This window comes from Ranitomeya imitator, chromosome 4, assembly GCF_032444005.1.
Source record: "Ranitomeya imitator isolate aRanImi1 chromosome 4, aRanImi1.pri, whole genome shotgun sequence".
Lineage (NCBI taxonomy): Eukaryota > Metazoa > Chordata > Amphibia > Anura > Dendrobatidae > Ranitomeya > Ranitomeya imitator.
In genome coordinates this window covers 717,262,751-717,278,395 of record NC_091285.1, presented here as the reverse complement: position 1 = coordinate 717,278,395, position 15,645 = coordinate 717,262,751, and the positions used below count along the sequence as shown (strand labels likewise).

The window sequence follows — 15,645 nt, the reverse complement described above, 5'->3', positions numbered from 1 at the left end:
TATATCAGTTATATTCTTGTACATAGGGGCAGTATTATAGCAGTTATATTCTTGTACATAGGGGCAGTATTATAGTAGTTATATTCTTGTACATAGGGGGCAGTGTTATAGTAGTTATATTCTTGTACATAGGAGCAGTGTTATATCAGTTATATTCTTGTAAATAGGGGCAGTATTATAGTAGTTATATTCTTGTACATAGGAGGCAGTATTATAGCAGTTATATTCTTGTACATAGGAGCAGTATTATAGTAGTTATATTCTTGTATATTAGGGCAGTATTATAGTAGTTATATTCTTTTACATAGGGGCAGTATTATATCAGTTATATTCTTGTACATAGGGGCAGTATTATAGTAGTTATATTTTTGTACATAGGAGCAGTATTACAGTAGTTATATTCTTGTACATAGGGGCAGTATTATAGTAGTTATATTCTTGTACATAGGGGCAGAATTATAGCAGTTATATTGTACATAGGAGCAGTAATATATCAGTTATATTCTTGTACATAGGGGCAGTATTATAGTAGTGATATTCTTGTACATAGGGGCAGAATTATAGCAGTTATATTGTACATAGGAGCAGTATTATATCAGTTATATTCTTGTACATAGTGGCAGTATTATAGTAGTGATATTCTTGTACATAGGGGCAGAATTATAGCAGTTATATTGTACATAGGAGCAGTATTATATCAGTTATATTCTTGTACATAGGGGCAGTATTATAGCAGTTATATTCTTGTACATAGGGACAGTATTATAGTAGTTATATTCTTGTATATTAGGGCAGTATTATAGTAGTTATATTTTTGTACATAGGAGCAGTATTATAGTAGTTATATTCTTGTACATAGGAGGCAGTATTATAGTAGTTATATTCTTGTATATAGGAGCAGTATTATAGTAGTTATATTCTTGTACATAGGGGCAGTATTATAGTAGTTATATTCTTGTACATAGGAGCAGTATTATAGTAGATTTATTCTTGTACATAGTGGCAGTATTATAGTAGATATATTCTTGTACATAGGAGCAGTATTATAGTGGTTATATTCTTGTACATAGGGGGCAGTATTATAGTAGTTATATTCTTGTACATAGGGGCAGTATTATAGTAGTGATATTCTTGTACATAGGGGGCAGTTTTATAGTAGTTATATTCTTGTACATAGGGGGCAATATTATAGTAGATATTTTCTTGTACATAGGGGCAGTATTATAGTAGTGATATTCTTGTACATAGGGGCATTATTATAGTAGTTATATTCTTGTACATAGGAGCAGTATTATAGTAGTTATATTCTTGTACATAGAGGCAGTATTATAGTAGTTATATTCTTGTACATTATGGGGCAGTATCATAGTAGTTATATTCTTGTACATAGGGGGCAATATTATAGTAGATATTTTCTTGTACATAGGAGCAGTATTATCTATAATATAACGCTGGGAGCGTCACTCTGTCCGAAGCCTCTATAGACTGCGCAAGCGCAAGCGCCGGCGCAGTCTGGGCCTCACAGAGCGACGCTCCCGGGAGATCGCGGTATGCGTAAGCACTGAACGCATACCGCGATCTCCACCGGAGAGTCAGGGACCGCCAGGAGGGAGGGTAAGTATACTCACCTTTCCCGGTTCCAGCGCTGCTTGCGGCTCCGTCTCCCGGCTCCTCTGCTCCCGGCTCCGGAGGGCGCGGACTGCGCAGGCGCCGATTCCTGCTGCCGGAATCGGCGCCTGCGCAGTCCCCGCTTTCCGGCGCCATTTTCTTGAAGACATACCTGCAGTGGAGCCGGACGATAGGTGAGTATGGCATTTTTTTTTTTTATATGGCAGCAGCATTCGGGGGCATACACACTGGAGCGGGGGGCATATAATACAATGGTGCCGCAGGATGGCAGCAGCACATGACAGAACGGGCGCAGGATGGCCGCAGCACATGACAGAACGGGCGCAGGATGGCAGCAGCACATGACAGAACGGGCGCAGGATGGCAGCAGCACATGACAGAACGGGCGCAGGATGGCAGCAGCACATGACAGAACGGGCGCAGGATGGCAGCAGCACATGACAGAACGGGCGCAGGATGGCCGCAGCACATGACAGAACGGGCGCAGGATGGCAGCAGCACATGACAGAACGGGCGCAGGATGGCAGCAACACATGACAGAACGGGCGCAGGATGGCCGCAGCACATGACAGAACGGGCGCAGGATGGCAGCAGCACATGACAGAACGGGCGCAGGATGGCAGCAGCACATGACAGAACGGGAGCAGGATGGCAGCAGCAGATGACAGAACGGGCGCAGGATGGCAGCAGCACATGACAGAACGGGCGCAGGATGGCAGCAGCACATGACAGAACGGGCGCAGGATGGCAGCAGCACATGACAGAACGGGTGCAGGATGGCAGCAGCACATGACAGAACGGGCGCAGGATGGCAGCAGCACATGACAGAATGGGCGCAGGATGGCAGCAGCACATGACAGAACGGGCGCAGGATGGCAGCAGCACATGTCAGAACGGGCGCAGGATGGCCGCAGCACATGACAGAACGGGCGCAGGATGGCAGCAGCACATGACAGAACGGGCGCAGGATGGCCGCAACACATGACAGAACGGGCGCAGGATGGCAGCAGCACATGACAGAACGGGCGCAGGATGGCCGCAGCACATGACAGAACGGGCGCAGGATGGCAGCAGCACATGACAGAACGGGCGAAGGATGGCAGCAGCACATGACAGAACGGGCGAAGGATGGCAGCAGCACATGACAGAACGGGCGCAGGATGGCAGCAGCACATGACAGAACGGGCGCAGGATGGCAGCAGCACATGACAGAACGGGCGCAGGATGGGAGCAGCACATGACAGAACGGGCGCAGGATGGCAGGAGCACATGACAGAACGGGCGCAGGATGGCAGCAGCACATGACAGAACGGGCGCAGGATGGCAGCAGCACATGACAGAACGGGCGCAGGATGGCAGCAGCACATGACAGAACGGGCGCAGGATGGCAGCAGCACATGACAGAACGGGCGCAGGATGGCAGCAGCACATGACAGAACGGGCGCAGGATGGCAGCAGCAAATGACAGAACGGGGACGCAGGATGGGAGCAGCAAATGACAGAACGGGCGCAGGATGGCAGCAGCACATGACAGAACGGGGGCGCAGGATGGGAGCAGCACATGACAGGATGGGGGCGCAGGATGGAGCAGCACATACCAGGATGGAGACCATATACCAATATAAATGCTCGCCACCCGGGCGTAGAACGGGTTCAATAGCTAGTAGTAGTTATATTCCTGTACATAGGGGCAGTATGATAGTAGTTATACTCTTGTACATAGGGGGCAGTATTATAGTAGTTATATTCTTGTATATAGGGGCAGTATTATAGTAGTTATATTCTTGTACATAGGGGCAGTATTATAGTAACATAGTAACATAGTAAGATAGTTAGTAAGGCCGAAAAAAGACATTTGTCCATCCAGTTCAGCCTATATTCCATCATAATAGTTATATTCTTGTACATAGAGGCAGTATTATAGTAGTTGTATTCTTGTACATAGGAGCAGTATTATAGTAGTTATATTCTTGTACATAGGGGCAGTATTATCTATATACATAATTGTCTAAGGGTCACTTCCGTCTGTCTGTCTGTCCTTCTGTCACGGTTATTCGTTCGCTGATTGGTCTCGGCAGCTGCCTGTCATGGCTGCTGCGACCAATCAGCGATGGTCACAGTCCGATTAGTCCCTCCCCTGCACTCACTGCCCGGCGCCTGCTCCGTAATCCCCTCCACTCACCGCTCACACAGGGTTAATGGCAGCGGTAACGGCCCATGGTGTAACGCACTCTGTTACCGCTGCTATTAACCCTGTGTGTCCCCAACTATTTACTATTGATGCTGCCTATGCAGCATCAATAGTAAAAATATGTCATGTTAAAAATAATAATAAAAAAAAAAACCTGCTATACTCACCCTCCGCCGCCTTTCCCGCTCCTCGCCACGCTCCCGGGGCCGTTCCATTGCAATCGGCAGCTTCCGGTCGCGTCCCAGGGCTGGTGTGCGACAAGGACCTGCCGTGAAGTCACGGTCATGTGACCGCAATGTCATCATAGGTCCTGCTCACACCAACCCTGGGACCGGAAGCTGCAGCTTGCAATGGAGCGGTCCAGGGAGCGTGGCGAGGAGCGGGAAAGGCGGCGGATGGTGAGTATAGCAGGACTTCAACGGGTTATAGGTGATTATATGTTTATTTTTTTTAAGTCTCTATACTTCGTGGCTCTATGCTGGCCAATATACTACGTGACTGGGAAATATACCGTACTACGTGGCTGGCCAATTTACTACATGGCTGGGCAATATACTATGTGGCTGGGCAATATACTATGTGGCTGGGCAACATACTACGTGGCTGGGCAATATAGTAACATAGTAACATAGTAACATAGTAACATAGTAACATAGTTAGTAAGGCCGAAAAAAGACATTTGTCCATCCAGTTCAGCCTATATTCCATCATAATAAATCCCCAGATCTACGTCCTTCTACAGAACCTAATAATTGTATGATACAATATTGTTCTGCTCCAGGAAGACATCCAGGCCTCTCTTGAACCCCTCGACTGAGTTCGCCATCACCACCTCCTCAGGCAAGCAATTCCAGATTCTCACTGCCCTAACAGTAAAGAATCCTCTTCTATGTTGGTGGAAAAACCTTCTCTCCTCCAGACGCAAAGAATGCCCCCTTGTGCCCGTCACCTTCCTTGGTATAAACAGATCCTCAGCGAGATATTTGTATTGTCCCCTTATATACTTATACATGGTTATTAGATCGCCCCTCAGTCGTCTTTTTTCTAGACTAAATAATCCTAATTTCGCTAATCTATCTGGGTATTGTAGTTCTCCCATCCCCTTTATTAATTTTGTTGCCCTCCTTTGTACTCTCTCTAGTTCCATTATATCCTTCCTGAGCACCGGTGCCCAAAACTGGACACAGTACTCCATGTGCGGTCTAACTAGGGATTTGTACAGAGGCAGTATAATGCTCTCATCATGTGTATCCAGACCTCTTTTAATGCACCCCATGATCCTGTTTGCCTTGGCAGCTGCTGCCTGGCACTGGCTGCTCCAGGTAAGTTTATCATTAACTAGGATCCCCAAGTCCTTCTCCCTGTCAGATTTACCCAGTGGTTTCCCGTTCAGTGTGTAATGGTGATATTGATTCCCTCTTCCCATGTGTATAACCTTACATTTATCATTGTTAAACCTCATCTGTCACCTTTCAGCCCAAGTTTCCAACTTATCCAGATCCATCTGTAGCAGAATACTATCTTCTCTTGTATTAACTGCTTTACATAGTTTTGTATCATCTGCAAATATCGATATTTTACTGTGTAAACCTTCTACCAGATCATTAATGAATATGTTGAAGAGAACAGGTCCCAATACTGACCCCTGCGGTACCCCACTGGTCACAGCGACCCAGTTAGAGACTATACCATTTATAACCACCCTCTGCTTTCTATCACTAAGCCAGTTACTAACCCATTTACACACATTTTCCCCCAGACCAAGCATTCTCATTTTGTGTACCAACCTCTTGTGCGGCACGGTATCAAACGCTTTGGAAAAATCGAGATATACCACGTCCAATGACTCACCGTGGTCCAGCCTATAGCTTACCTCTTCATAAAAACTGATTAGATTGGTTTGACAGGAGCGATTTCTCATAAACCCATGCTGATATGGAGTTAAACAGTTATTCTCATTGAGATAATCCAGAATAACATCCCTCAGAAACCCTTCAAATATTTTACCAACAATAGAGGTTAGACTTACTGGCCTATAATTTCCAGGTTCACTTTTAGAGCCCTTTTTGAATATTGGCACCACATTTGCTATGCGCCAGTCCTGCGGAACAGACCCTGTCGCTATAGAGTCACTAAAAATAAGAAATAATGGTTTATCTATTACATTACTTAGTTCTCTTAGTACTCGTGGGTGTATGCCATCCGGACCCGGAGATTTATCTATTTTAATCTTATTTAGCCGGTTTCGCACCTCTTCTTGGGTTAGATTGGTGACCCTTAATATAGGGTTTTCATTGTTTCTTGGGATTTCACCTAGCATTTCATTTTCCACCGTGAATACCGTGGAGAAGAAGGTGTTTAATATGTTAGCTTTTTCCTCGTCATCTACAACCATTCTTTCCTCACTATTTTTTAAGGGGCCTACATTTTCAGTTTTTATTCTTTTACTATTGATATAGTTGAAGAACAGTTTGGGATTAGTTTTACTCTCCTTAGCAATGTGCTTCTCTGTTTCCTTTTTGGCAGCTTTAATTAGTTTTTTAGATAAAGTATTTTTCTCCCTATAGTTTTTTAGAGCTTCAATGGTGCCATCCTGCTTTAGTAGTGCAAATGCTTTCTTTTTACTGTTAATTGCCTGTCTTACTTCTTTGTTTAGCCACATATACTACGTGACTGGGCAATATACTACGTGGCTGGGCAATATACTACGTGGCTGGGCAATATACTACATAGCTGGTCAATATACTATGTGGCTGGGCAATATACTATGTGACTGGGCAATATACTACGTGACTGGGCAATATACTACGTAACTGTGCAATATACTATGTGGCTGGGCAATATACTAAGTGACTGGACAATATACTACGTTGCTGGGCAATATACTACGTGGCTGGGCAATATACTAAGTGGCTGGGCAATATACTACGTGACTGGGCAATATACTACATCGCTGGGCAATATACTATGTGACTGGGCAATATACTACGTGTCTCGGCAATATACTAAGTGGCTGGGCAATATACTACGTGGCTGGGCAATATATTCTACGTGGCTGGGCAATATACTTTGTGACTGGGCAATATACTACGTGGCAGGGCAATATACTACGTAGCTGGGCAATATACTACGTGGCTGGGCAATATACTACGTGGCTGGGCAATATACTACGTAACTGTGCAATATACTATGTGGCTGGGCAATATACTATGTGGCTGGGCAATATACTAAGTGACTAGACAATATACTACGTTGCTGGGCAATATACTACGTGGCTGGGCAATATACTAAGTGGCTGGGCAATATACTACGTGACTGGGCAATATACTATGTGGCTGGGCAATATACTACATCGCTGGGCAATATACTATGTGACTGGGCAATATACTACGTGTCTGGGCAATATACTAAGTGGCTGGGCAATATACTACGTGGCTGGGCAATATATTCTACGTGGCTGGGCAATATACTTTGTGACTGGGCAATATACTACGTGGCTGGGCAATATACTACGTGGCTGGGCAATATACTACGTGACTGGGCAATATACTACGTGGCTGGGCAATATACTACGTGACTGGGTAATATGCCGTACTACGTGGTCTGTGCTATATACTACGTGACTGGGCAATATACTACGTGACTGGGCAATATACTACGTGGCTGGGCAATATACCACGTGACTGAGCAATATACTACGTGACTGGGCAATATACTACGTGACTTGGCAATATACTACGTGACTGGGCAATATACCGTCCAACGTGGGCTGTGCTATATGCTACGTGACTGGGCAATATACTACGTGACTGGGCAATATACTACGTGGCTGGGCAATATACTACGTGACTGGGCAATATACTACGTGACTGAGCAATATATAACGTGACTGGGCAATATCCTACGTGGCTGGGCAATATACTACGTAGCTGGACAATATACTACATGGCTGGGCAATATACTACGTGACTGGCCAATATACTACGTAACTGTGCAATATACTACGTGTCTGGGCAATATACTAAGTGGCTGGGCAATATACTACGTGGCTGGGCAATATACTACGTGGCTGGGCAATATACTTTGTGACTGGGCAATATACTACGTGGCTGGGCAATATACTACGTGACTGGGCAATATACTACGTGGCTGGGCAATATACTACGTGACTGGGTAATATACCGTACTACGTGGTCTGTGCTATATACTACGTGACTGGGCAATATACTACTTGACTGGGCAATATACTACGTGGCTGGGCAATATACTACGTGACTGAGCAATATACTACGTGACTGGGCAATATACTACGTGACTGGGCAATATACTACGTGACTGGGCAATATACCGTCCAACGTGGGCTGTGCTATATGCTACGTGACTGGGAAATATACTACGTGGCTGGGCAATATACTACGTGACTGAGCAATATACTACGTGACTGGGCAATATACTACGTGGCTGGGCAATATACTACGTCGCTGGGCAATATACTACGTGGCTGGGCAATATACTACGTGGCTGGGCAATATACTACGTGGCTGGGCAATATACTATGTGACTGGGCAATATACTACGTGACTGGGCAATATACTACGTGGCTGGGCAATATACTATGTGGCTGGGCAATATACTACGTGGCTGGGCAATATACTATGTGACTGGGCAATATACTACGTGACTGGGCAATATACTATGTGGCTGGGCAATATACTACATGACTGGGCAATATACTGCGTGACTGGGCAATATACTACGTGGCTGGGCAATATAATACGTGGCTGGGCAATATACTACGTGACTGGGCAATATACTACGTGACTGGGCAATATACTACGTGGCTGGGCAATATACTACGTGGCTGGGCACTATACTACGTGGCTGGGCAATATACTACGTGGCTGGGCAATATACTACGTAACTGTGCAATATACTATGTGGCTGGGCAATATACTATGTGGCTGGGCAATATACTACGTGACTGGGCAATATACTACGTGACTGGGCAATATACTACGTGGCAGGGCAATATACTACGTAGCTGGGCAATATACTACGTGGCTGGGCAATATACTACGTGGCTGGGCAATATACTACGTAACTGTGCAATATACTATGTGGCTGGGCAATATACTATGTGGCTGGGCAATATACTAAGTGACTAGACAATATACTACGTTGCTGGGCAATATACTACGTGGCTGGGCAATATACTAAGTGGCTGGGCAATATACTACGTGACTGGGCAATATACTATGTGGCTGGGCAATATACTACATCGCTGGGCAATATACTATGTGACTGGGCAATATACTACGTGTCTGGGCAATATACTAAGTGGCTGGGCAATATACTACGTGGCTGGGCAATATATTCTACGTGGCTGGGCAATATACTTTGTGACTGGGCAATATACTACGTGGCTGGGCAATATACTACGTGGCTGGGCAATATACTACGTGACTGGGCAATATACTACGTGGCTGGGCAATATACTACGTGACTGGGTAATATACCGTACTACGTGGTCTGTGCTATATACTACGTGACTGGGCAATATACTACGTGACTGGGCAATATACTATGTGGCTGGGCAATATACCACGTGACTGAGCAATATACTACGTGACTGGGCAATATACTACGTGACTTGGCAATATACTACGTGACTGGGCAATATACCGTCCAACGTGGGCTGTGCTATATGCTACGTGACTGGGCAATATACTACGTGACTGGGCAATATACTACGTGGCTGGGCAATATACTACGTGACTGGGCAATATACTACGTGACTGAGCAATATATAACGTGACTGGGCAATATCCTACGTGGCTGGGCAATATACTACGTAGCTGGACAATATACTACGTGGCTGGGCAATATACTACGTGACTGGCCAATATACTACGTAACTGTGCAATATACTACGTGTCTGGGCAATATACTAAGTGGCTGGGCAATATACTACGTGGCTGGGCAATATACTACGTGGCTGGGCAATATACTTTGTGACTGGGCAATATACTACGTGGCTGGGCAATATACTACGTGACTGGGCAATATACTACGTGGCTGGGCAATATACTACGTGACTGGGTAATATACCGTACTACGTGGTCTGTGCTATATACTACGTGACTGGGCAATATACTACTTGACTGGGCAATATACTACGTGGCTGGGCAATATACTACGTGACTGAGCAATATACTACGTGACTGGGCAATATACTACGTGACTGGGCAATATACTACGTGACTGGGCAATATACCGTCCAACGTGGGCTGTGCTATATGCTACGTGACTGGGAAATATACTACGTGGCTGGGCAATATACTACGTGACTGAGCAATATACTACGTGACTGGGCAATATACTACGTGGCTGGGCAATATACTACGTCGCTGGGCAATATACTACGTGGCTGGGCAATATACTACGTGGCTGGGCAATATACTACGTGGCTGGGCAATATACTATGTGACTGGGCAATATACTACGTGACTGGGCAATATACTACGTGGCTGGGCAATATACTATGTGGCTGGGCAATATACTACGTGGCTGGGCAATATACTATGTGACTGGGCAATATACTACGTGACTGGGCAATATACTATGTGGCTGGGCAATATACTACATGACTGGGCAATATACTGCGTGACTGGGCAATATACTACGTGGCTGGGCAATATAATACGTGGCTGGGCAATATACTACGTGACTGGGCAATATACTACGTGACTGGGCAATATACTACGTGGCTGGGCAATATACTACGTGGCTGGGCACTATACTACGTGGCTGGGCAATATACTACGTGACTGGGCAATATACTACGTGACTGGGCAATATACTACGTGGCTGGGCAATATACTACGTGGCTGGGCAATATACTACGTGGCTGGGCAATATACTACGTGACTGGACAATATACTACGTGACTGGGCAATATACTACGTGACTGGGCAATATACTACATCACTGGGCAATATACTACGTGGCTGGGCAATATACTACGTGACTGGCAATATACTACGTGACTGGGCAATATACTACGTGGCTGGGCAATATACTACGTCACTGGGCAATATACTATGTCATTGGGCAATATACTACGTGGACATGCATATTCTAGAATACCCGATGCGTTAGAATCGGGCAACCATCTAGTAGTAGTTATATTCTTGTACATAGGGGCAGTATTATAGTAGTTATATTCTTGTACATAGGGGCAGTATTATAGTAGTTATATTCTTGTACATAGGGGCAGTATTATAGTAGTTATATTCTTGTACATAGGGGCAGTATTATAGTAGTTATATTCTTGTACATAGGGGCAGTATTATAGTAGTTATATTCTTATACATAGGGAGCAGTATTATAGTAGTTATATTATTGTATATGGGGCAGTATTATAGTAGTTATATTCTTGTACATAGGAGCAGTATTATAGTAGTTATAGTCTTATACATAGGGAGCAGTATTATAGTAGTTATATTCTTGTACATAGGGGCAGTATTAAAGTAGTTATATTCTTGTACATAGGAGCAGTATTATAGTAGTTATATTCTTGTACATAGGGGCAGTATTATAGTAGTTATAGTCTTGTACATAGGGGGCAGTATTATAGTAGTTATAGTCTTGTACATAGGAGCAGTATTATAGTAGTTATATTCTTGTACATAGGAGCAGTATTATAGTAGTTATATTCTTGTATATGGGGGCAGTATTATAGCAGTTATATTCTTGTACATAGGGGCAGTATTATAGTAGTTATATTCTTGTACATGGGGCAGTATTTTAGTTGTTATGTTCTTGTACATAGGGAGCAGTATTATAGCAGTTATATTCTTGTACATAGGGGGCAGTATTATTGCAGTTATATTCTTGTACATAGGAGCAGTATTATAGTAGTTACATTCTTGTACATAGGGGCAGTATTATAGTAGTTATATTCTTGTACATAGGAGCAGTATTATAGTAATTACATTGTTATACATAGGGGGCAGTATTATAGTAGTTATATTCTTGTACATAGGAGCAGTATTATAGTAGTTATGTTCTTGTACATAGGGGCAGTATTATAGTAGTTATATTTTTGTACATAGGAGCAGTATTATAGTAGTTATATTCTTGTACATAGGGGCAGTATTATAGTAGTTACATTCTTGTACATAGGAGCAGTATTATAGTAGTTATGTTCTTGTACATAGGGGCAGTATTATAGTAGTTATATTCTTGTACATAAGAGCAGTATTATAGAAGTTATGTTCTTGTATATAGGAGCAGTATTATAGTAGATATTCTTGTACATAGGGGCAGTATTATAGTAGTTATATTCTTGTATATAGGAGCAGTATTATAGTAGTTATATTCTATTACATAGGGGCAGTATTATAGCAGTTATATTCTTGTACATAGGTGCAGTATTATAGTAGTTATATTCTTGTACATAGGGGGCAGTATTATTGCAGTTATATTCTTGTACATAGGAGCAGTATTATAGTAGTTATATTCTTGTACATAGGAGCAGTATTATAGTAGTTATATTCTTGTACATAGGAGCAGTATTATAGTAGTTATATTCTTGTACATAGGGGGCAGTATTATAGTAGTTATATTCTTGTACATAGGGGCAGTATTATAGTAGTTATATTCTTGTACATGGGGCAGTATTATAGTAGCTATATTCTTGTACATAGGGGGCAGTATTATAGTAGTTATATTCTTGTACATAGGGGCAGTATTATAGTAGTCATATTCTTGTACATAGGATCAGTATTATAGTAGTTCTATTCTTGTTCATAGGAGCAGTATTATAGTAGTTATATTCTTGTACATAGGGGCAGTATTATAGTAGTTATATTCTTGTACATGGGGCAGTATTATAGTAGCTATATTCTTGTACATAGGGGGCAGTATTATAGTAGTTATATTCTTGTACATAGGGGCAGTATTATAGTAGTTATATTCTTGTACATAGGATCAGTATTATAGTAGTTCTATTCTTGTTCATAGGAGCAGTATTATAGTAGTTATATTCTTGTACATAGGAGCAGTATTATAGTAGTTATAGTCTTATACATAAGGGCAGTATTATAGTAGTTATATTCTTGTACATAGGAGCAGTATTATAGTAGCTATATTCTTGTGCATGGGGCAGTATTATAGTAGTTATATTCTTGTACATAGGAGCAGTATTATAGTAGTTATATTCTTGTACATAGGGGCAGTATTTTAGTAGTTATATTCTTGTACATAGGAGCAGTATTATAGCAGTTATATTCTTGTACATAGGGGGCAGTATTTACTTAATGATATTTTTCTTCGGGTTTAATTTGTCCCTCTTGCTCTTTCTCATTAGGCCATGAAAAGGAGTAAGTTTTTGGTCCACTCCTGCCTTATTGCTATTACTATCTTTCTGATTTTTAAATTTTTTGGACTGCGGGACCCTTTTGTGTATAGAGTTCTTCCTGAGTGGCCTCAAGTGACCCCCATGAAACCTGTGATGAGACAATCCGAGACCCTCAGTGATGGGAAATATGATTATCACTTGAACCTCTCCAGTTTTCGGTTGGAGTTCCCGCACTTGCAGTCGTACCAATGTTCAGTGATTCTCGGTCCGGCTGTGGGACCATATGATACCAGCGACTTACCGCTCCTAATTATGGCCGTAAAATCCCATCCAGAGGCTGGAAGTAGGAGAAATGCTTTACGACAGACCTGGGCCAAGGAACAAGAATTGAACGGCTACAAAATAAGACGACTCTTTCTGCTGGGGAGGACGAAGTTATCGGAGCAAATGGAGAATGTAAAAATGGAGAGTGACACCTATGGGGACGTCCTTCAGTGGGACATGATAGAAGGACATCACAACCTCTCTCTAAAGGAACAATGCTTCCTGGAGTGGATGAGCCACAACATCACTGAAGTGGATTACATATTCAAGGGTAGGTAGCCGTTACTGACTGCAGCTTATAGGAATCCTATGTGACATTATTATTATTGGCCTTATCATTTTTAGGATTCTGTGTGACACTATCATTACTAACCATATAACTTGTAAGATCATGTTTGTGACGCTGAGTCACTTCTGACGGACAAGTCGTGAGTCGGGATAGTTGAGGAGTACAAGGTCAGTAGCCAGGAGAGTATGTCATGAACATAGGAAAGAGACAAAGTCATAGTCAGTTAAAGGTTCAAGCTCAAAATACCAGGAGGATAGCGGATCAGAGCAAAGGGGTTAAACAGATGGCTGGTCAGAACGAGGTCCAAGGTCAGGCAGCTCAGCATGTCCCTGTTCTAGACTGGACAACTGAGCTGTCAATCACTGCGCAGACAGATCAGCACTGAGGGGTGGAATTATTACAACTATTATCACTGACCTTATATAACATGGACGGTCTTGTGTTTCCCCGGCAGGTGACGATGACGTGTTTGTGAACGTACATGTGGTGTTAGATCTAATTAGAGATTTCGGATCTCCAGAATTGGTCCATGGATATCATCAGCATCGCCCATTAGTCATGCGACATACCAAATACAGAATCACCGAGTCTCTCTACCCCTCGAAAAACTATCCCGGCTTTGTGTCAGGTGGAGGCTTCATCTTCTCAGGAGCCTCGGTGCCTCGTTTATATGAAGCCTCTTGTAAGATGCCGGTTTTCCCTTTGGACGATGTATACTTTGGTTTCTTGGCTTTGGCGGCAAATTTGACCTACAGACATGACGATCGTTTCCGCGTCAAGGGCCTGAAATATGATGTGTGTCTCTACAAAGAGATGCTAATTGTGCATGGAATCAGCCCAGACAGATTGCTGCAGATATGGAGAGATGTGAATGACAAAAACTGTGAGACCAAAATAAAAAAAGGCTTAAAAGGAGGATGAGCGTCAAAGACCTGAAATGGCGAGAATCGTTTGATACAAGGAGCACAATCCTGGCCAGAAGTCACCATGCGACTACAACAGATGCCAGAAGAATATTTGTGTATTGTAATAATAAAGATTATATTTTTGTAACACCTATGACGTCTTTACCTGCTCATTTCAGGTAGAAGCCTCCTGTGTTCTCCCCTCTAGTGTATCATCCTTCTCCTGTGTTCTCCTCTCTAGTGTATCATCCTTCTCCTGTGCTCTCCTCTCTAGTGTATCATCCTTCTCCTGTGTTCTCCCCTCTCTAGTGTATCCTCCTTCTCCTGTGTTCTCCCTTCTCTAGTGTATCCTCCTTCTCCTGTGTTCTCCCCTCTCTAGTGTATCCTCCTTCTCCTGTGTTCTCCCCTCTCTAGTGTATCCTCCTTCTCCTGTGTTCTCCCCTCTCTAGTGTATCCTCCTTCTCCTGTGTTCTCCCTTCTCTAGTGTATCCTCCTTCTCCTGTGTTCTCCCCTCTCTAGTGTATCCTCCTTCTCCTGTGTTCTCCCTTCTCTAGTGTATCCTCCTTCTCCTGTGTTCTCCCCTCTCTAGTGTATCATCCTTCTCCTGTGTTCTCCCTTCTCTAGTGTATCATCCTTCTCATGTGCTCTCCTCTCTAGTGTATCATCCTTCTCCTGTGTTCTCCCCTCTCTAGTGTATCCTCCTTCTCCTGTGTTCTCCCTTCTCTAGTGTATCATCCTTCTCCTGTGTTCTCCCCTCTCTAGTGTATCCTCCTTCTCCTGTGCTCTCCCCTCTAGTGTATCCTCCTTCTCCTGTGTTCTCCCTTCTCTAGTGTATCATCCTTCTCCTGTGTTCTCCCCTCTAGTGTATCATCCTTCTCCTGTGTTCTCCCTTCTCTAGTGTATCCTCCTTCTCCTGTGTTCTCCCCTCTCTAGTGTATCCTCCTTC

General features: G+C 43.4%; 1 protein-coding gene across 1 annotated transcript; it reads left to right on the top strand.

Moving 5' to 3' along the window:
- Positions 1 to 13,083: 13,083 nt before the first annotated feature.
- On the top strand, positions 13,084 to 14,851 carry LOC138674401 (beta-1,3-galactosyltransferase 5-like). The gene is made up of 2 exons (XM_069762251.1): positions 13,084 to 13,776; positions 14,249 to 14,851. Exons 1-2 carry the CDS (start codon positions 13,194 to 13,196, stop codon positions 14,713 to 14,715), a joined length of 1,050 nt encoding a protein of 349 aa, XP_069618352.1. The 5' UTR covers positions 13,084 to 13,193; the 3' UTR covers positions 14,716 to 14,851.
- The last annotated feature ends 794 nt before the right edge of the window (positions 14,852 to 15,645 follow it).